We start from the raw sequence: 21,700 nt of genomic DNA on the forward strand, positions 1-21,700 counted from the left end.
GTGTGGACCTTTGTGAACATGGAGTCACCACAAAGCAGCTTTCAGAAGGTGGGAGGTCTCCACTCAGCAGTTTCAGCTTCACTGTTCTCAGGCGGCGGCACGGCAGCACAGTGGTTAGCACTGCTGCTACACAGCTCCAGGGGCCTGGGTTCAATTCCTGGCTCGGGTCACTGTCTGTGTGGAGTTTGCACATTCTCCTCGTGTCTGCATGGGTTTCCTCCGGGTGCTCCGGTTTCCTCCCACAGTCCAAAGATGTGCAGGTTAGGTTGATTGGCCATGCTAAAGTTGTCCCTTAGTGTCCTGGGATGTGTAGGTTAGAGGGATTAGCGGGTAAATGTGTAGGGATATGGGGATAGGGCCTGGGTGGGATTGTGGTCGGTGCAGACCTGATGGGCTGAAGGGCCTCTTTCTGCACTGTAAGGATTCTATGATTCTAGGTCTGTTTCAGAACTTCAAGGAATTCATCATGAGCTGGAAAGGATGCAGGGTGTGGGGAGGGAGGTTTAGAGCAGAACAAAGAACAAGGAAAACTACAGCACAGGAACAGAGCGTTCAGCCCTCCAAGCCTGCACTGATCATGCTGCCCGACTTAACTAAACCCCCTACTCTTCCGGGGATCGTATCCCTTTATCCCATCTTATTCATGAACTTGTCAAGATGCCCATTAAAAGTCACTACCGTATCCGCTTCCACTACCTCCCCCGGCAACAAACCAAGTTTCTCCAACCTCTCCTCATAGCTAATGCCCTCCATAGCAGGCAACATCCTGGTAAATCTTCTCTGTACCTTCTCCAGAGCCTCCACATTCTTTTGGTAATGTGGTGACCAGAATTGAACGCTATATTCCAAGTGCGACCTAACTAAGGTTCTATAATGTGTCAACATGCCTTGCCAATTTTTAAACTCAGTGCTCCGGCCGATGAAGGCAAGCATGCCGTATCCCTTCTTGACTACCTTCTCCACCTGCATTACCACTTTCAGTGACAATGGTGTGAGTGGGAGAAGAAGACAAAGGTGCAAATGGGAGAAGAAGACTTTTTATGGGAATGAAGCTGGCAGGGGAGATGAAGGAGTCATGGTGAATTGAAGCTGGGAGGATGGGGGAAGAAAGTAATTGGAAGGGGGAAGGTGGCTAGAGGGAGCCTGATGAGTACCAGTTACATTGGTGATGGCATCTTCCTAGGTGATGCCTGCTAAGTCCCTGCCACCTAGAGGATGATTGCTTCTAATGTGGCTGTCAGCAAGGTAGTGGGCAGGGGTTGGTGGGGAGGGGTGGGTTTACATGTAGGTGTAGGACCCACAAAAGCATAAGGCTAAGACACAGTGAGCACACAAAAGGATTGCACTGGTGGTTTATGTTTCCTTTTGTTATCACTTGTGTTTAGAAATGATCCATGTTGTGTCTGCAGCATTGATGCTAATAGGCCAGGAGGCTGACAAACTAAAGGAGCTTTGTTAATAAGGCTGCACGACCGGTGATGTCACTTCTGGTGATGTCATGCATATATTACTAAACAGTTTCAGCGCTGTTTCTCCAAAATCAATATAAATACATAACATTTCTTCCTTCTTTAAACCAAATATCCTCAACAAATTTAAACAAGTGCAACAAGAACAGTCATTGGACAACAATAATAAATAAGTAAGAGAGTTTCGAGATTGTTATTCTCCAAATGATTGCCGGCAAACATCAAGCATTCTGCTTCTCGGCACCAGTTGTAATCTCTGGTGTTTTTGAACGTCATTAATGGATGTTTTGACTGGCGTCAACATTGTAACTAAAGTTGACTCACAGCTTGGTCTGAAATTGAGGTGTTGGTTTCTTCAACAGGTTCTGTCAGTGTCAGTGTTTCAAGAACATTCAGGTCAGAACATTGTACAGTTGAATTTGGACTCCCTACAGGTTTTATCTCTGATGGATTGGTTCACCCACCAACAGCTGGTCCACATGCCTCTTCCAGATGATATCATCCTGGGTCTGGATGGAATCTGAGACAATCCAGTCTGTGCGATGATCATGGCAGGAACCCATTTCTCTCCTATAGACTAGTTTTAAGTCAGAATATCCTGTCTTTGGCAGAAGACACAATGTTTCGCTTTGGTTTTCCTCCCGTTCACTCTGACCTTGTTGTTTCTTTTGGACAATTTCTTTCCTCTTTTGTGATTTAAATAAGTTGAATGAACAGTCTTCCTATACATGAGCAGGAATTTGGATTGCCCTTAAGGTGTGCTTCATCATTTGCATTAAATGCCATGCTCCTCAGTTCATAACGGATGGTACAGTACAGACCTAATATGTTGCATTCTGTTCTCCTTCAAGAAGCTTTCAAATTCTTGAGAGAGAAACTGTGGAACATTATCACTCATTAATTATTCAGGAAGTCCAAGTCTATTAAAGATTTCTCCTAACCTTGCAATCATCATTTCTGATGAAGATGAGTTCTTCATGGTGGCTCCTGGCCATGTTTAGTGAGCATAAACTGTGACTAGGTACATATTACCTTCAAAATCCGGCGTAGTCAATGTGTACCCATGGTCAAGCCTCTTCCGGCTGTTCCCAAGGATGTAGTGATACTTACACTGGCAGGTTTCACACCTTGGTGAATGAAGAATACTTTCCATAGAATCATAGAATTCCTACAGTGCAGGAGAAGGCCATTCAGCCCATCGAGTCTGCACCAACCATATTCACACCCAGGTCGTATTCCCATAACCCCATGTATTTACCCTACGAATCCCTTGACACTAAGGTCAATTTAGCATGGCCAATCAACCTAACCCACACATCTTTAGACTGTGGGAGGAAAGGGGAGCACCTAGAGGAAACCCACGCAGACACAAGAGAATGTGCAAACTCCACACAGACAGTGATCTGAGGCCAGAGTTGAACCTGGCACAGTGAGGCAGCAATACTAACCATTGTTCCTCCATGCCACCCAACCTTTTCTATTTCAGCGTCTGTTGCTGGGGTTTTTGAGGTGGCCAGGTACTGTCAGAAATTTCAGACAATACAAGATTCCTGAAGCCAGTGTCTCAGTTTAAAGACATAACCTTTATTTTGACCAGCAGCTACTAGGAGAAATCATCAAAGGGTGGGGCAACTTCTGAGATGGAGCAGCTAGACCTCGCCAATAAATTCTAACATATACAATTCAAAACAGGTCAATAATAGGTTTTCTTATCAATTACTCCTTTCATTATCTTTAAATCAATTATCTTCAATATATATAAATCAACAGAAATGGCAGAGGGATAGAATGGAGGCTTTGTATTTGCCTTTACGGTGGAAGACACCATTAACATGCCAGAACTTCGAGAAAGTCAGGGGACAGAAGTAAATATAGTGGCCATCACTGGGGAGAAGGTGTTAGGAAAGCTGAAAGATCTGAAGGTGGATAAATCCATTTCGGTAGGAATAACAGATGTGTTGAGTATAGGGCTAACGGGAGGACTTTGAATAGAGTGGAGGAGCAGAGGGATCTAGGTGTATGTGTACATAGATCCCTGAAAGTTGGGAATCAAGTAGATAAGGTTGTTAAGAAGGCGTACGGTGTCTTGGCGTTTATTGGTAGGGGGATTGAATTTAAGAGTCGCAGCGTCATGTTGCAACTGTACACAACTCTGGTGCGGCCGCACTTGGAGTACTGTGTGCAGTTCTGGTCCCCACATTACAGGAAGGATGTGGAGGCTTTGGAGAGGGTGCAGAGGAGGTTTACCAGGATGTTGCCTGGTATGCAGGGGAGGTCCTATGAGGAGAGACTGAGGGATTTGGGGTTGTTTTCACTGGAAAGAAGGCGACTAAGAGGGGATCTTATAGAAACATATAAGATGATTAGAGGTTTAGATAGGGTGGATGGTGATAGCCTGTTTCCTCGGATGGAGAAATCTAGCACGAGGGGGCATGGCTTTAAATTAAGGGGGGGTAGTTATAGGACGGATGTCAGGGGCAGGTTCTTTACCCAGAGGGTGGTGAGGGACTGGAATGCCCTGCCTGCTGCAGTTGTAAATGCGCCTAGTTTGGGGGCGTTTAAGAGATTGGTGGATAGGTTTATGGACGAAAAGGGATTGGTTTAGATTAGTGGGTCAATGTTTTTTTTTAAAAATAAGACTGGTCGGCGCAACATTGTGGGCCGAAGGGCCTGTTCCGCGCTGTAATGTTCTATGTTCTATGTTCTATGTTCTAAATCACCTGGACTGGATGGACCACACCCCAGGGTTCTGAAGGAGATAGCTGAGGAGTTTGTGGAGGCATCGGTGATGATCTATCAGGAATCACTGGGGTCAGGGAACGCTCCAGAGGACTGGAAAAAGGCTAATGTAACCCCCCTGTTTGAAAAGTGAGGGAGGCAGAAGATGGGAAATTATAGGCCAGTTAGCCTGACTTCAGCCCTGGGTAAGATCTTAGAGTCCATTATAAGGATGAAATTGTGGCATACTTGGAAATGCATGGTAAAATAGAGCTGAGTCAGCAAGGCTTTGTCAAAGGGAAATCATGTCTGACGAATGTGTTAGAATGTTTTGAGGAGGTAACAAAGAAATTAGACAAGGCAGAGCCAGTGGACATGATTTATTTTGTTTTCCAGAAAGTCTTGGACAAGGTATCTTGCAGGAAGTTGCTAAATAAGCTAAGAGCCAGTGGTGTTCGAGACAAGGTACTGACATGGATATATATAAAATGTTTGAGGTGGAGGTGGTGATGGAAGGCAGGCCATGCCAGCTTAGCTGAAAAAGTGCTGATTCAAGGCCTTCCTTGGTGTCCCTGCCTCCCTGAAGGTTCTTCAGTTCAGCATCTTCATCCTCACCGTTTAGTTGCCCAGGCTCTGCATGTCAGTCTTCATTGGTTTCCTTATCCGAAGCAGGTGTACTGACCTCAGCACCCTCTTGGTCCTCTAGAGAGAGAGAGAGAGAGAGAGAGAAATTGTGAAGAGCGTAGCAGATGACAATGAGTGACACTCTGGCAGATAATGCAGGACAGCCCTGAAAAATCCAGGCATTGGAACCTCATCTTTGGCAGGCCAACTGTCCTGTCCACCACCTTTGTGGATATGTGGCAGTGATTATAAACACAGAAAATAGGATCAGGAGTAGGCCATTTGTCCTTTCAAGCCTGCTCCATTATTTATTATATTGCTGACCATCCAATTCAGTAATCTGTTCCCACTTCCCCCCTCCCCCTATATCATTTGATCCTGTTCACCCAAGAGCTATATCTAACTCCTTCTTGAAAACATACAATGTTTTGGGTCAACTGCTTTTTGTGGTATAGAATTCCACATGCTCATCGTTCTCTGGGTGAATAAGTTTCTCCATGTTGTGTTTGTATTGTATTAATTATATTATGTTATATTGTATCTCTCCTTTGCCTCTGTCCTTGGATGTCTGAGAGGTACCAGTAGTTCTCTTTTCAAAGGATAATGCTTGCAACCAATCACCCATCCATCGAGGTGAGCTGGAGCTGTGAACAGCCTAGGCAGTTTGAGTGACATAGAATGTAGGCAGTGTGGGAGCTGCCTGAGTACCTTGCACAGATCTGGGCCACTTCATAAAGATCACCCGCAAAGCCCTTGATGGATCCAGCAGCACAACAGTTAAGGGCGACAATGACGTTGAGACCCACGGGCATTGGATGTCCACCCACATAATTGGTGGCCACATCTGCCTCAGCCATCCAGCTAATCATTGTGACAGCTTCTCTTGAAAACTGTAGCCTCCTCTGGCACTGGACCTCTGTCATGCCAAGATAGTTGGATCACTGCCTGCAGTGGCATTTTCTGTAAGGATATCTTTCTTGTCCTCCCTGCTGGTCCTGAGCACCCAGCGCCTCCACCTCTGCTCTGAGATAATGCCTGTGATCACCAGGCCCCCTCTCTCTTTGTCCCATGTCTTCCTCCTCAGAGGAGGTGCTTCCTACTGAGTAGAGTCACATGGGCAATGTAATATTCCAGTCAATTGGAGAATTATTCCGCTCAAATGACACCATAATTGAAAGTCAGTGTGCTGCAGCTCTGTGCGTCCGCTGACCAAAATAGCTTGTGTGTGTGATGACATTGGGATGCATACCTGACATCTGCATGTGCGATTTCACCCACTTCTGAGTTGGGAACATGCTTCCTGATTGTGCTCTTGCAGTTTTAAAAGTTGCTGTCTGGTCTTTGAGAGAATAAACAAGTTAGAGTAGGTAAATTGGTAATCACTGGTCTGTCAAACATAGCTCTGCCAATGATGGAATAGTTGTATTTAAAGTTGTCGCTCTCAGATGTAACATTGCAATTAGGATTTTTCCCTATTTTACCTGCCAAAATCCTTTCATATCCTATTTTTGCTCACCTAATTTTTATCTTAAGTTGCCTCTTGCACATTCTAGGGCTTCTGCTGTTTTGAGCCCTCTATCTGCAACTAACCTTCCCTTTTATCTTTATCCAACGCTGTTAGATTGAGGGTATTGAGGAGAAGAATTAGCGTGAAAAATATTCCACTCCTCACATATAGCCTGAAATGGCTGATCAGTGAATTGTGGACTTTTATCTGTAATGATCTCTCTACATACACCAAATAGACTGAAAACAGAACAGACTTTTTGCAACAGTTGTACTTGAGGTATTGTACCATTGTCAAACAATGGGGTATCTGGTAAAATGGTAGACCATTATGATGAAGTTAGTTCCATGGGCATAAAGGTGGTCAGATTTGAGTTTGGACTTAGGATGCATAGGAACTTTATGCAGAATCAATGGTCTTTATGTGGAATCAATCAAGTCTGTTGACAGATTGGTACTTGCACTCCAGGACTAGGGATTCTGTGCATTGATTAGTGAACCACTGTATGCAGAGAGTTTCACAGTAGCAGGTTTATCAATGGCCTTCCATGTCTGTGGATATGTGTCTTTTAGATTTCAGAGATACTTTGGCATTTGCACTTGTGTCAATCTTGGCCAATAACAAGTAGTTACCGACTTTTTTAGAACAGATAATTTGAATCTTTGCAAACACTTCAGATGGTGTGAAGGTGCCTATGCTTTTCATGAGATTGACAAGGTTGATGGCTCTTCATCTTGTCACGCACATCACCATCATTTTCTAATTTGTCAGTCACCTAACATATATGTTGCTGATGGGATACCAGATGGTTGTTTTTTATTGTTTAAAGATTTATTTGGATCAGTGCACAGCTCTTTGTAGCTGCCTTTGCTCAGGTGTGTTGCTGCTGCCAATGACCTTTTTTGGCAAATGCTTTGCGGAATTGGTGGAAGCTGGGCATGCAGAAGGTGGCCACACCTTCAACAGGTTTTACAGGCCTGAATTTTTCGGTAGTGTGTCAACAAATGAAGTTGTGCTTGGGTTCTGTAGGCTTTGTCAACTTGTGAGGATCGTTTCATACTCACATCCATCCTTCAGTCTTTGATGCCATATATTTTAGGCTTGCTCAGCATTGTTCTGGGGAGTGGATGCAATCATCATCTCAACAATTTTGTCTGCTGGTTCTGCACTTGGAAAATCAAGTACCTACCGTTTTACCCTGCAACTGCCTATGGATTCTGTAGGCTGTTGTCAGAATGACATAAACTCTAGCCAATTATTAGATATTTAACCTGATTCTGAACTGCCCTTCCAATGTAATCTATGTTTTGGGGGTCCTTTAGCTCTTCAGCCTATTTAATCCTGACAAGTTCAACCTCATTTGCAATTGATAGGCTAATTTTTATGACTCTTGTTTCTGATTCAGACACATCTGAATTAAGAAACCATAGTTCTGTACATTGTTTAAACATTTTGAATTCAGATAGTAGGACAGCCACATTCCAGTTTAAGCTGGGGAATTTTGGGGACATTCTGACAATATCTCTTTGACCTTCCTTCTTCTGTAGCACCTGCGACACCATAGTTGCCCTCACATGCTTTTTTGAAGCTCCACCCTTATATGCAACCTTCTCCGGCCCAATTTAATGATGGCTTTGTTTGTTTTTCCTTTTGTTTGATGCTGCCTCGCTCGCGATCAATCCAGTCCACACCCTGGTTACTCGCCTTTTCTGACTGAGCTAACCCAGCACTAGTTCTCTTGCTGTGTTGTCCCGCTCACCACAAAGGATCCATCTGCTTACAGATTTTTATTTGAACACTATCATTGCAATGTGTCTTCAAAGCATTTCTGTGCAGTTGCCACGCTGCAATGCAGCACAATCTTAAACTGTTAATCATAACATTCATACATGTACTTAATCTTGCTGCCAGATTCAGCACCACGTCATTTAGAAGGAACCACTGCTCCAACCATGCCCTGTACTATGATTATGATACAAGGAGCATCAATCACTCACAAGGGACTGTGCAAACAAATTGATTCATTTTTTAACGCTTGGCACAAGGAAACAAATATACATGGACACGGAGCTGTGTGCTTCTGTCCAGGCCAAAGTGAAACTAAAGCTAGATCATATGATACATATATATTCCAGTTCCCTCAAAGTGATAGAATCCCTTAAATGCATGTTACAATAGTAATAATGTAACTGCTTCACTAATGCCTATCAGGAAGGAAATCTTATCTTCTTAACTGGCTTATGTGTGACTCCAGACATACAGCTATGTGGTTGACTCTTAACTGTGCTTTAAAATGGGTTAGCCAATCACTCAGTTATACACAAGAAGGTGGCTCACCACCACCACCTCAAGAGCAATTAGGGATAGGCAGTAAACAGGCCTTGCCAATTATATCCATATCCTGTGAATGAATGAAAAAATGGTTCATGGTGGAGAGAGTTTTCAGCTGATTGGAAGATCATACTGGAACTCTTGCCAGCTATGGCTGGCATGGCTATCTTTTAAGCCTTTTGATTGATCCCATAACCTTCTCGTGCTATGGTAATTGTATCTGGAGGCAAAATTGAAATAAAATAAAATACATCTATTGGCTCTTTCTAGTAGTGCAGACAATTTTTCTTTCCAAGTCTGGAGGAACCTGAATACGCCTCAGTTACCCCCTCTCACAATGCAGATGGAGCTAGGTGGCAACCCTATCAGAAAATGTTGACATCATTTTTATGTTCAAATGTACTTTATAAGGATCAGCTGTCATCTGACATCAAATGTTAAAATCTGGAATGAGTTTCTCATTAAATTTGCACAGAGCAAGATTGATCTTGAATGCAAAGTGGATTAGTTTGAAGGAAGATAAGCAAGTGATTAGGGGGAGCAAACTATACAACCTATTAAAAAATATTAATAATCGATGTTCAATTTGTTCACATAGACCAGAAGATTTACTTGTGTAAGTTAGCAAAAGATAAATTTACACGTTATCAGGAATATAGTATATCAAGAGTGGATTATTTTCTCAAAAACAAAACTACCTTGGAATAGTCAGCTTGGTAAAAACATTGGGAGTTGAATGCTTTGAAATTTGGGGTGGGTGAAGAATCAACAGTTCTGTGCTAACCTTTTGTCCAACTATCTTTGTTCTTATAAGTTTAGTATTTATCCTGTGAGATTAACAATTCTTCTGTTTTTTTCCTAGATATTCCAGTTGATGTACAAGTAAATATTTTCATTAATAGCTTTGGCTCAATACATGAAACAACTATGGTAAGTTCACCTTATTAACTTAAGTAATAGGGACTTGCTTAATGAAAACTAAGTCTTAAACATTGGGATATTGAGTCTTAAACATTGTGTAAAGAACTAAAACACAACTTATTTAAATCTCTGCCAAGGTATAATAAGCAGAGAGGAAAAAGAGAATGTCATAGATGAGGTTAAATTTTCTTCAAAGGGCACTTAAGGGTAAACCTACAACAGGTTGGAACACCAGTTCTATAATTGTAGGTGGTTGGCATGGAATAGAGGGAAAAAATATTTTGCTGTGTTCTCTCCCTCTCCATCAGGAGATTTTGAGGCTTTTACTATTTTTACCCTACTCCTACCTTTAATTGAACAGGTACTGATATTATAGATTAGGGCAGAAGGATGGCAAATGAAGTGGAAACAGAAATCCCTTATTGCTCCTGGTCTAACTGGTACTTACATATGATATGCAGTCAGCAGAGATGAATGTCCAATGGGGGGACATTCCAGGTAAGTGCAGAGAGGCAGTGGTTGGTATTAGCATTGCATTTTCCTGCTACTTTTTCAGCAATCCCACTCAATTCCTGACAGGACGTGGAGAGAGTGATAGTCCCTAGCCTCCCTGTAAGACTGGAAAGTGACGAGCAGCCAATGAAATACTTTTTGAAATGCTGTCACTGTTGGAATGTAGAAAATGCCATGGGCCGTTGGCGTAATGGGTGCCACAGGCTCCCTGCACTCAGAAATGTGATATGGAGATGCTGGTGTTGATCTGGGGTGAGCATAGTAAGAAGTCTCACAACATCAGGTTAAAGTCCAACAGGTCTATTTGATACCACAAGCTTTTGGAGTATTGTTTCTTCTTCAGGTGATTGAGGAGTTATGTTCACAAACAGGGCACATATAGACACAAACTCAGTTTGCAAGACAGTGGTATGTGAGTCTTTCCAGGTAATCAAGCCTGAAAGGTATAGACAATGTGAGTGGAGAGAGGATTAAGCACAGGTTAAAGAGATGTAATGTCTTCAGACAGGACAGTTAGTGAGATTTTGCAAGTCCAGGCAAGTTGTGGGGGTTACAGATAGTGTGACATGAATCCAAAATCCTGGATGAGGCTGTTCTCATGTGTGCGAAGCTTGGCTATCAGTCTCTGCTCAGCGACCCTGCGTTGTTGTGTGTCATGAAGGCCGCCTTGGAGAACGCTTACCCGAAGATCAGAGGCCGAATGCCCGTGACTGCTGAAGTATTCCCCAACAGGAAGAGAACAGTTTTGCCTGGTGATTGTCGAGCCGTGTTCATTCATCTGTTGTTGTAGTGTCTGCATGGTCTCCTCAATGTACCATGCCTCGGGACATCCTTTCCTGCAGCGTATCAGGTAGACAATGTTGGCCGAGTTGCAAGAGCCTGTACCGTGTAGCTGTTGGATGGTGTTCTCACGTGAGATGATGGCATCCTGTTGATTATCCAGCATGCCTTGCAGAGTTTACTGCAGCAGGGTTGTGTGGTGTCGTGGTCACTGTTCTCCTGAAGGCTAGGTAGTTTGCTGTGGACAACGGTCTCTTTGAGGTTGTGCAGTTGTTTGAAGGCAAGGGGCGGGGATGTGAGGATGGCCTTGGTGAGATGTTCGTCTTCACCAGTGACACGTTGAAGACTCCAGAGAAGACATCGTAGCTTCTCCACTCCGGGGAAATACTGGACGACGAAGGGTACTCTGTCCACTATGTCCTTTGAGGAGGTTGGTGCAGTTTTTCGCTGTGGCGCGTTGGAACTGTCGATTGATGAGTCAAGCGCCATGTCCTGTTCTTATGAGGACATCTTTCAGCGTCTGGACATGTCTGTTGTGATTCTCCTCATCTGAGCAGATCCTGTGTATACGGATGGCTTGTGTGTAGGGGATCGCTTCTTTATCACTCTATCAATGACAAGACCGGGACCCCCGCAGTGCTGCTTCCCCAAATCCCACAGCCCGATCGTGGCCCCCACAACCATTCTCAGGCCAGCCCCGACCTCTTCCCCACCCCCACCCCCCCCACAACCTCCCCAGTGGGATTTCCACCTCCCCCCCCCACCCCATGGGATGCTGACCCTCCCCTGCAGACAATCCACCCCCTCCAGCCTGCTGTGATCACTGACCCCTCTCCAGCCCCAAATGATGCCACCCCCACTGATCGCCCCTAAACCCTGCCCCATGTCCTGTCCCTTTGGCAGTGCCCCAAGCCTGTGGACAGTGACAAGGTGCCCCCTGGGCATGGGCATTTTGCCCCTTGGGCAGTGCCAAGGAGTACAGGCTGGCACTGCCAGGATGCCAATGCCCAAGGCACCACGCCCCCCCCCCCCCCCCCCCCCCGCCACCGCCTAACTCCCTGGGAGGCCCCAGTGGGGTCTCCTGCTCGTTCTCCAAAAGTGGGAGCTAGTCTGAACCTGAACCCCGCCAGTAAAATTGTACAGGCAGGGTGGGAGATGTTATCCGGCCCGGAGACTTCACTCCCTGTCTCGATAATGACATTTAAATTAAATTCAAATAAGATTAAAATAACTTACCTGCTGTTCCCATCGGTTTCAAATGTGGGGGTAAATATCTGGGAGATGAGTGCGGGTCAGGAACACATGTGCAATTCCCAAGAATTAGTGCACATGCAATTTTCCCAGCCCGATCTGCCAAAAGATTAGCGCGTTGGGATGGGAGAATCACAGCCTTGGTCTTTTATCTGCTGAACAATTGTTTTTTGAAATATACATTGTAGTTAAATATGTCCTGACATTCAATATATTTGAATGAAATAAGCTAAACATTCATTTCATAACATCTTACTGAGAATAAGTAATGATTGATTTATGAACCCAGTGACTTAAACCAGTCCCACTTGAAATCTGTTCCAATCTCATTTTAACCAGCATTCAGTGTCAGTGGTCAGATTTGCTATTTTTAGTTCCTCTTCATTTGCAGAGCAGGGTATCAGACTCAGAAAGGAATAAATATCACAATGGAGAAAAAATTGTGAGTGGTGAAAAAAGAATTGGTTAGAAGAGGGATCCGTCACAATGTCAATGAAAATAAGAATAATACAGCAGTGTTAGTTTAAGCAGAAACAAATGTTACAATATTTTGGGGAAGATCAAACTTAGATTTGGACCAAACAGAAACACAGTGTAGGTGTTCAAAGTTTCTGATTTGCTGTTTCATAATGGCATTTTGGCGGTGTTTTGAAAATCTGAATCCTAGTCAAGTTGTGATAAATTGGTTTTGTCTATAATTATGGAATTTAGACAGGGATTTAGTCTCCTACAGTTACCCTTTAATTTTCTGAAGGACCAAATCTGCTCAGTTAAATTTAATTTTGTTGTCGTGAATTATGACAAAAAATTGAGAAGTTACAGTTTTGGGCCCTGATCTATGCAAAGTACAATTAACCTAATTTAGAGCTGCCATTTAGGTTATAATCAATGGCCTCGAACTTTATTTGTGCTGTGAATGCAAACTTACATCACTCTACCAGAACAGCAAGTCCCAAGCCTGCCTGAAATTAGGCCTCAGGCCTTGTTCACATCTGCCTGGAAAGCCATAGATATCTGTTGAATGCTCCATGGCAATTCATTGATGACAAAATATTTGGGTCTTGGAAAGGGAAAGTGGAGGTCATTAACTGGGAGAGAGAGATCTGCAAGGGGGCGGAAAGTACAATCAGGAGAGAGAAAGAAGCAGTAATTGAAAAAAGGAGGAAGGTGATTGAGAGAGGGTTCAGCAGTGGCCAACAGCAGTACATGTTTTTAATATTGAGCTCTTGAACGTCTGGATTTCACATTCAGTTAAGTATTGTTCTTTTCAAAACATATCTTTGTTGGCCTTTAGCAATTCCTTTAAGTATTTTATTACAAAACATATTGTTGCTGTTCTTCTAGTCATTCTTCCTGATTAGTTTGCATGTAGACCTGGTATTCCTAGTGCTGGCTGTGTTCAGGGTCACCTCATTTTATAAAATTGGCTTCAAAAAATATCAGTCTAACATTTGCAATGTACAAAAAAGCCTGTTTCAGACATGGGCCCTGGATGCCTCTACCAATATAGCAGCATCACAGTTCCAGCCCAGAGTGTGCATGTGCCTGCCGGCCATCATATTGAATGTATTGACATAGTATTGCAGAGGATATATGGCTCAGGTAGCTTTAGGTCCAACTTGTCCATGCTGGAATTTATGCTCCTCTCATCTTTGCTCATCTAAATCTATCATTTTAATTCTAAAATCCCTTCTCCCCCTTGCTTGTCTAGATTCCATCTATTGCATCAACCACTTCCACCTAATCACCAGTCATTGGGTAAAGAGGTTTCTTCAGAATTCCCAACTGGATTTCTTTTATAATGATGACGTCTAGATATACTCCTTCCCACACGTGGAAAACTTCTTTCTGTATCCACATTATCAAAAACTTTCACAATGTTTAGGACCTGTACTAGGTCATCTCTCAGCCTTTTTCCAAGAAAAGAAACATCTCAGCCTTTTCATACTTCTCTTATATGTACATCAATGTAAGGTAATATGCTTGTAGATCTTCTCTGCATAGGCTCAAGTCACTCTCTATCTATTTTATGAAATGGCATCTCGAATTGCAAGCAGTACCTGAAGGTTTGGATTTACACTTCTGGATCAGGTGTGCAAAGACATGGGAAATTCCTGGACCTCCAAACCCAACCTTCAAAAATGGCTACCCAGACGGCAGATATTCAATCGGAGGGAGAAGGGAGGGTAGGGTGAGGACTGGATTAGAAGCCAGGGTGAATGACCTGGGAAGAACTCTCTCCGGTTCTCATGCCTCACCCCCACTACCTTCCCATCACCCTATACCCTTACACCTGCAGTGCTAACCCACCAAATATCCACCTTGGGTAGGCCTCAGGATCTATCCAGGATTGAGATAAAATAAAGTTCAATAAAATAAAGTTCTAAGTATCTACTGCAGACTTCACACCATTGAAAAAAAGCATTTTCATTCATAAAGATCCATTTACAACATTTACATTCCTTCAGCTAAATAAAATGTTACACAACACACATTTCATTAAAGTGTGCAGTCACTTAAAACAAGTATTGGAAATCATTGTTGAACATAAGAGTCTACAACCACTTGGAACTGTCAAACCGTGAAATATCAGGCGCCCTACTTTGATAATGGATGGTTGTGAAAACAGTCATGCAGTGCTAGTCCAGTAATGGACACCCTCAGGCTAATGTCAACAGGCAGAATGGTCAAAAGGCAATTTTTTTTTAACAGTTCAGACAATTTTTTCAATGATTTCAGGCACAAAAATTTTAAATTCCTCTACAACATGACAGATCCCTTTTGAAAGGGGCTTCTGAGAATTTTCACAGGTCTCCTTGACAACTCTCTTCAATGGGCACTTTTGACAGTTTAGACAGTTGATTTTGACTGGTCTATTGACAGTTCTGATGAATTTGACAGTGATGGGTTTATACACATTCACACCTACTTTCAATAATTCCTGAGGGTACTTGAACTCCATTCAAGGGCACCGTACCTCCTTCAAAAAGGGCACCTGACCTCCCTCAAGGCTATCTTAATTCCCCAATGATATCTACATATTGTTCGCCAGTCCTGATGGAAGATGTATTAATTTATGTCAAACAAACATAGAAACATAACATGGTGGCAGCAGTGGACAAGTGGACAGTTAAGATTTGGTTCAGTACAGTATACACATTGAAACCCTGGGAGACGGAGGCCCTTGCAAGAAGGTGCTTTGTAGAATGGTGGACTAGCCAGATTGGTGATAAAGGGAGTAGCATGTCAGTTCAGAGCCATGCTACACAGATGGTTTTGAATTGGAGAGAAAAGCTGCATGGCCCCATTGCAACATCCTTGAGTGCCATTCCCATGTCGAAGACAAAACTGTGCAAAATGGGGGGGGAAAATCCTGAACTACCACCACAGAGTAAGAAGAAAAAGAGAAAAAAAACTCAACAACTGCACTGGTGAATCTCTCCACAAAGTAGAGAAATAAGGAATCCCCTAAATGTAAGAAAAGTGACCACCCAATTCACCAATTTGAATTGGAAGGCCACAGAAGTCTTATCCAAAATTAGGTTTTTCAAACTCCAGAAGAAAATAAAGATAGCCATTGGAAATGAGGGCTTGCCTGAGGACGATCGGAAGGACTCTTAAGCTATGGAACATATTGGATAATCAGCTCTGCATGTAGGTGAATTTCAGGATTCACTGTTTGGAGCTGATGGTTCACAGACAACAGCCAGAAGAATTGGTTGATCAGCTTATCAACAGTTGCTGTGATAAGGGAAAGGATTGCCCTTGGGACTTTTTAGAAGTTGGGCTACCTGAAGAGATAGTGGAGCTGCTTGTGGCTTCAACCTTTGGAGAAAAGCACAGATCGTGATTTTGACAAACTGCTAAAAGATGGTAGAAAATAGGAAATCATTGTGACTAGAAAACAACACTCACAAGCATTCGGTACAGCCACAAGTATTGGTGTTGAAGCCAGGGTGCCGAAAGCAAGCAAGCCATGTTGGAAGTGCGGTCAACTGAACTCACCAGGAAGCTACCCTGTGTTCTGAGATCTTTGCAAGACATGTAGTGTAAAAGGACATTGGGCTTGCCTACATAGGAGGGTACTTGAAGCTCTCCAGGGTATGTTCTCTAAATATGACCGTGCGCACAGCCTAGAAATGGGGAGGCTCACTTGGGGCATGGGGACATCAACAGTGATGTTGAGGAGGGAGCAGTGGAATGTCCACCAAATTACACTGGGATGCAGGTTTACTTGTGTAGCGGGGGGAGTGACTGGGGAAGGACGGAAGGAAGATTGTGAGGTTGCAGCAGGATTGGAGGGACCCACTGACAGGGGCAGTGTAGAAGCTGGTATCAGAATAAAAATGCAGCACCACCATCTTGAAAGTCTGAAGTTGTTGCACAGTTTGAAATTGAAACTGGAAAAGAATCTGCGTAAAAGGGGTTTGTGTTAGTATAAAGAGAGTTGATGGAGAGACTGAGTGGTCCTTTCAGGGGCATTGCCAGCGTCACATCGAAATAGTATCAGAGCTGAGAGAAAAGGGGAAGACTTTGTGGAGAAGATGCAATGGAACCACTAATGAAAGATTGCAGGAAATATTGGCTTCATTTGAGCTTTAAAGTGAGAACGGAGAATACAGGTAAGTGTTAAGGAAACACAGCGGCTGCCTATCTGCCAGATCATCAATGACCAATTGGGATGTGTTTCACTGTGCTGGTGGAGGGTGCAGGTGAATGTAGCGATGGCTGTTCTTCAAATGTATTCTCCTCTGAGGTGGCCTGGGGCTTAAATTGGCTATGATGGTCTGTATGGACCTGCTGCTGCTTGGAAGAAATATTCATCCAGCAGTAAGGATCTTTAGTTGCAAGCAATAAAAGAACCAGCTTCACAAAGTAAATCAAAGGAAAAGGTTTAATAAAGAAACTTCATTACACCAACACTCAGGCTATACCCTGGACCACGCAAGCTTCCCGCAATCCCTATCGGCTTTCTATTTATACCAAGTTCGATGGTCATCTGACGATCACATCATTTTGCTATGGGTTACATTGTCCACCTGGTCAGCTGATTCTCTCAGCTTGTTACCATTGGTTACATTATAACAGATCCTAATGTTATCATTGATTACATTATAACAAGAGAGAGAAGATAGACTTAGTTCAATAACAGGACGAATACAACATTGCATACCAGTCACTTAGAATGTAAAGGTATGATCAGCTCATGGAGGACTCACCTGTACTTAATTGTTGAGAGAGGATGATCTTGCCTTCCCTCTGAGTGTGATTGCTGTCCTCCCCTGCCAACTTCCTCTGTGAATTTACAGAGCACTGTGTGTTGGCTATCTCTCATCCAGCCTGGGGTCTCTCCTTTTGTTGTTGGCAAGCTTGGCCTGTATGAAGACAAAGGGATGGAATGTGATATGAGATGGTGGCGAGGTTGGGAAATATACACGTGAAATTGTGTGTGCTGAGCCCTTCCCAGAAAATGCTGAGCATGGAGTTTGTGCAATGTGATAGATGAGATGCCAGCAATGTTAAAGTGTCTGTGAGACAATCATTACTGATGTGTCCCCTGCTAATATTGGGCAGGATTCTCTGGTCCCCACTGTGGCATCTTTCTCAGCGGCGTCAGGCAATGTGACATTGGCTGGTGGTGGGATCTTCTGGTCCCAGTACTAGCAATAGGATTTCCCATTGAATTCACCTGCGGTGGGGATGTGCCATTGGTAGGCCTGGAAGATCCCATTGACGGGAAGTGGGGGAATATCCAATCCAAAGTGTGAGATCTGTGACCTGTCCTTTGAGTGCATGAGGGTTTAAGATTGGAGTGAGCTGAAGGTTGACTTACCCAAGAGGAGCAGAGGAGGTCATTCACCCTCTTCTTGCATGAGATGGCGTTTCTCGGATGGGTGTCCAACGAGCTGACCTCTCTTGCAACTGCTTCATGAGGCTAACAAGGTGAAGTGGGGGGCCACCTGAAGCCATCCCTCAGGTGAGGGACATTATGGTGTTGGCAGACTCCACTGATGAAGGCCTCAAAGGAATTATTGTTAAGCCTTGGTGCAGCTATTTTCTTGGGTACATCCATGATAGGACATCTCTCCTCTGCACAGCGGGGCTGGAGAGAGTGAATGTGTGTTTTGGGTGGCGTGTAAATATGGTCTTATTCGGTAAATATGGCCTTCGACCTTATGAAGTAATAATTGGATGAACAAATCAATACCCAGTCCACAGTGTGATTCAGACGGCTACTTATTGATGCATAATCAATAAGCTTCCAAGTGTGAAATCAGAGCATGCCACCCAATGGGAAATGTACCGAGAAGCCTACCCAGTAACACACTTAATCTCAAAAATGAAAGCTTCTCCATGCTGTCATTTGAATGAAAGGCTCTCATTGCCCTCTCAGGTAAACATAAAAGATTCTAGGGTACAATTCAAGAGCAGAAAAGTCCTGCCCCAGTATCTGGCCAATATACATTCCTTAACAAGCATCACCAAAATTGATCATTGCTGTTTGTGGGACCTTGCTGTGGGGTATTTACCTACTATACATAAGAACATAAGAACATTAGAACTAGGAGCAGAAAGTAGACCATCCACAGTGGCTGTCATCTGAAGGGTCACATTGGAAATACCCCCATCTCCTCCATTCAATACGATCATGGCTGATCTTTTTGTGGACTCAGCTCCATGTACCTGCCCTCTCACCATAATTCTTAATTCCTTTACTGTTCAAAAATGTATCTATCCTTGCCTTAAAAACATTCAGTGAGGTAGCCTCAACTGCTTCACTGGGCAGAGAATTCCACAGATTCACTACCCTTTGTGTGAAGAAGTTTCTCCTCAACTCAGTCCTAAATCTGTTTCCCCTTATTTTGAGGCTATGCCCCCTAGTTCTAGTTTACCCACCGGTGGAAACAACTTCCCTGCTTCTATCTTATCTATTCCCTTCATAATCTTATATATGTTTTTATAAGATCTCCCCTCATTCTTCTGAATTCCAATGAGTATAGCCCAGTCTACTTAGTCTCTCCTCATAAGCCAACTGTCTCAACTCCAGAATCAACCTAGTAAATCTCCTCTGCACCCCCTCTGGTACCAAATATATCCCTTCTCAAGTAAGGAGACCAAAACTGTACACAGTACTCCAGGTGTGGCCTCACCAGCACCTTATACAACTGCAACATAATCTCGCTGTTTTTAAACTCCATCTCTCTAGCAATGAAGGACAAAATTCCATTTGCCTTCTTAATTACCTGCTGCACCTGCAAACCAACTCCTTGTGATTCCTACACAAGGACACCCAGGTCCCTCTGCACAGCAGCATGCTGCAATTTTTTACCATTTAAATAATGGTCCATTTTGCTGTTATTCTTACCAAAATGGATGACCTCACAGTTACCAACATTGTACTCCATCTGCCAGACCCGCGCCCATTCACTTAGATTATCTATATCCCTTTGCAGACTTTCGGCGTCCTCTACACACTTTGTTCTTCCACCCATCTTAGTGTCATCTGCAAATTTTGACACACTACACTTAGTCCCCAACTCCAAATCATCGATGTAAATCATAAACAATTGCGGTCCCAACACTGATCCCTGAGGCACATCACTAGTCACTGATCGCCAATCAGAGAAACACCTATTCACCCTCACTCTTTGCTTTCTGTTAGTTAACCAATCCTCTACCCATGCTAATACATTGCCCGTAACACCGTGCAACTTCATCTTATGTAGCAGTCTTTGGTGCAGCACCTTGTCAAATGCCTTCTGGAAACCCAGATACACCATTTCACTGCACATGTAATGTTCTCAAAGAATTTCACCGAATTAGACAAACATGACCTGCCCTTCAGGAACCCATGCTGCGTCTTACCAATGGGACAATTTATACCCAGGTGTCTCGCTATTTCTTTCTTGATGATAAATTAATTTACTACAGTAACTACATTCCAACAGTTCTTCAGTGATTATAAAGTGTTTTGGGATGTCTTAGGATCATGTAAGGTGCTATCTATCTCAAGTTTCTCCTTTCTTTCCTTTGGTCCTTTCTTTTTACCATTTCATGCTGAGGTAGTTCAGTTTTGCTTGAATGCAAATTTTATTTTCCTGCAAGTGAATGGGCAGCAGGACAGAAACTCTTCAGTATCATTTAGATTTGTTGCTGCATCTGTCTTAGTCTCTTAGCCTGATATGAAGTGCCTTAATTAAACAAATAACTACCATTGTCAGGGGGAATTCACTGAAATTTGCATCCGAACTTTAATGCCTAACTTGAATGGGTTACGAACACAGGCAAAGCTTCCCAGAGAGGCAAGGATTTCAGCAGATTTGGCCGGGCAATGCATAATCCAGCAAGACAACAGCTCTTAAGGGATGGTGCAGCTCATTATAAAAAAGAGAACAGGTGGTAATAGCAGAAAAGTTACTGTTTACAATTGCACAGCAAAATTATATGGATAATATTCCTCCTTTCTGAAAATTCTTGGAACTACTGCCTAGGATTATAGTCGAATTAGGCTGGTTAAAATGTTTGCATCGAATGTGTAGAGAACGAACATAAATAAACATAAAGTCATTGCCTTTTTCATACACTTTTATGCCTAAATAGCTTGGTTTAACTCTGTTGCAGGTGAAGGTTACAGCTGAGAGTCTGCAGAATCCTGCTGTTAGGAGGTATCAACGAACCTGATTGAGGAGAGTAGCACTGTTCTCCTGCAAAGCAGTCACTTTAATGTTTCTTTTCCCTCAGATAATGAGGGCACTCTGAACTGCCACACATTGGAAGTATCACAGGCAGAGGCCAGGCACAAAGAAAGCTTCTGCGACAACTCGATTTATCAAACACATTAGTTGGATGACTCAACCAATTAGGGGTTGAATAGTACACAACCCACTGTTCAACATCTGCTGAATGCTTAACCATAGAGCCCTGCAAGAAATCTTATCATGTTGGCTGAAGATTAGGATGGCAGTTGCTGTACAGCAAGATAGTGAAAGTGACAATGAGAACATAGAACACTACAGCACAAACAGGCCCTTCGGCCCACATGTTGTGCCGATCACATCTATACTCACTAAGCCATAGACCTATCTATAACCCCCAATCCCATTAGATCCCATATACTCATCCAGAAGTCTTTTAAAAGACCCCAGCGAGTTCGCCTTTACCACCACCGACAGCAGCCGATTCCACTCACTCACCACCCTCTGAGTGAAAAACTTACCCCTAACATCACTTCTGTACTTGCTTCCCAGCACCTTAAACCTGTGTCCTCTTGTAGTGACCATTTCAGCCCAGGGAAATAGCCTCTGAGAATCCACCCTATCAATTCCCCTCAACATCTTATAAACCTCTATCAGGTCGCCTCTCAACCTTCGTCTCTCCAGGGAGAAGAGTCCCAGCTCCCTCAACCTATCTTCATAAGGCATGCCTCCCAATCCAGGCAACATCCTTGCAAATCTCCTCTGCACCCTTTCAATAGCTTCCACGTCCTTCCTATAGTGAGGCGACCAGAACTGCGCACAGTACTCCAAGTGGGGTCTGACAAGGGTCTTACAAAGTTGCAGCATTACCTCCCTACTCCTAAACTCAA

General features: G+C 43.5%; 1 protein-coding gene across 1 annotated transcript in view; it reads left to right on the forward strand.

The window, feature by feature from the left end:
• The window catches only part of glrbb (glycine receptor, beta b), a 215,513-nt gene that overhangs the window by 78,120 nt on the left and 115,693 nt on the right, over positions 1 to 21,700 (forward strand). Inside the window, exon 4 of the mRNA XM_080199669.1 lies at positions 9,512 to 9,579. Within this exon, the coding sequence (XP_080055795.1) occupies positions 9,512 to 9,579 (68 nt within the window). The remainder of the gene's footprint in view (positions 1 to 9,511; positions 9,580 to 21,700) is intronic.

Source organism: Carcharhinus amblyrhynchos, chromosome 1, assembly GCF_965287045.1.
Source record: "Carcharhinus amblyrhynchos chromosome 1, sCarAmb.v2.hapA, whole genome shotgun sequence".
In the NCBI taxonomy this organism is placed as follows: Eukaryota; Metazoa; Chordata; class Chondrichthyes; order Carcharhiniformes; family Carcharhinidae; genus Carcharhinus; species Carcharhinus amblyrhynchos.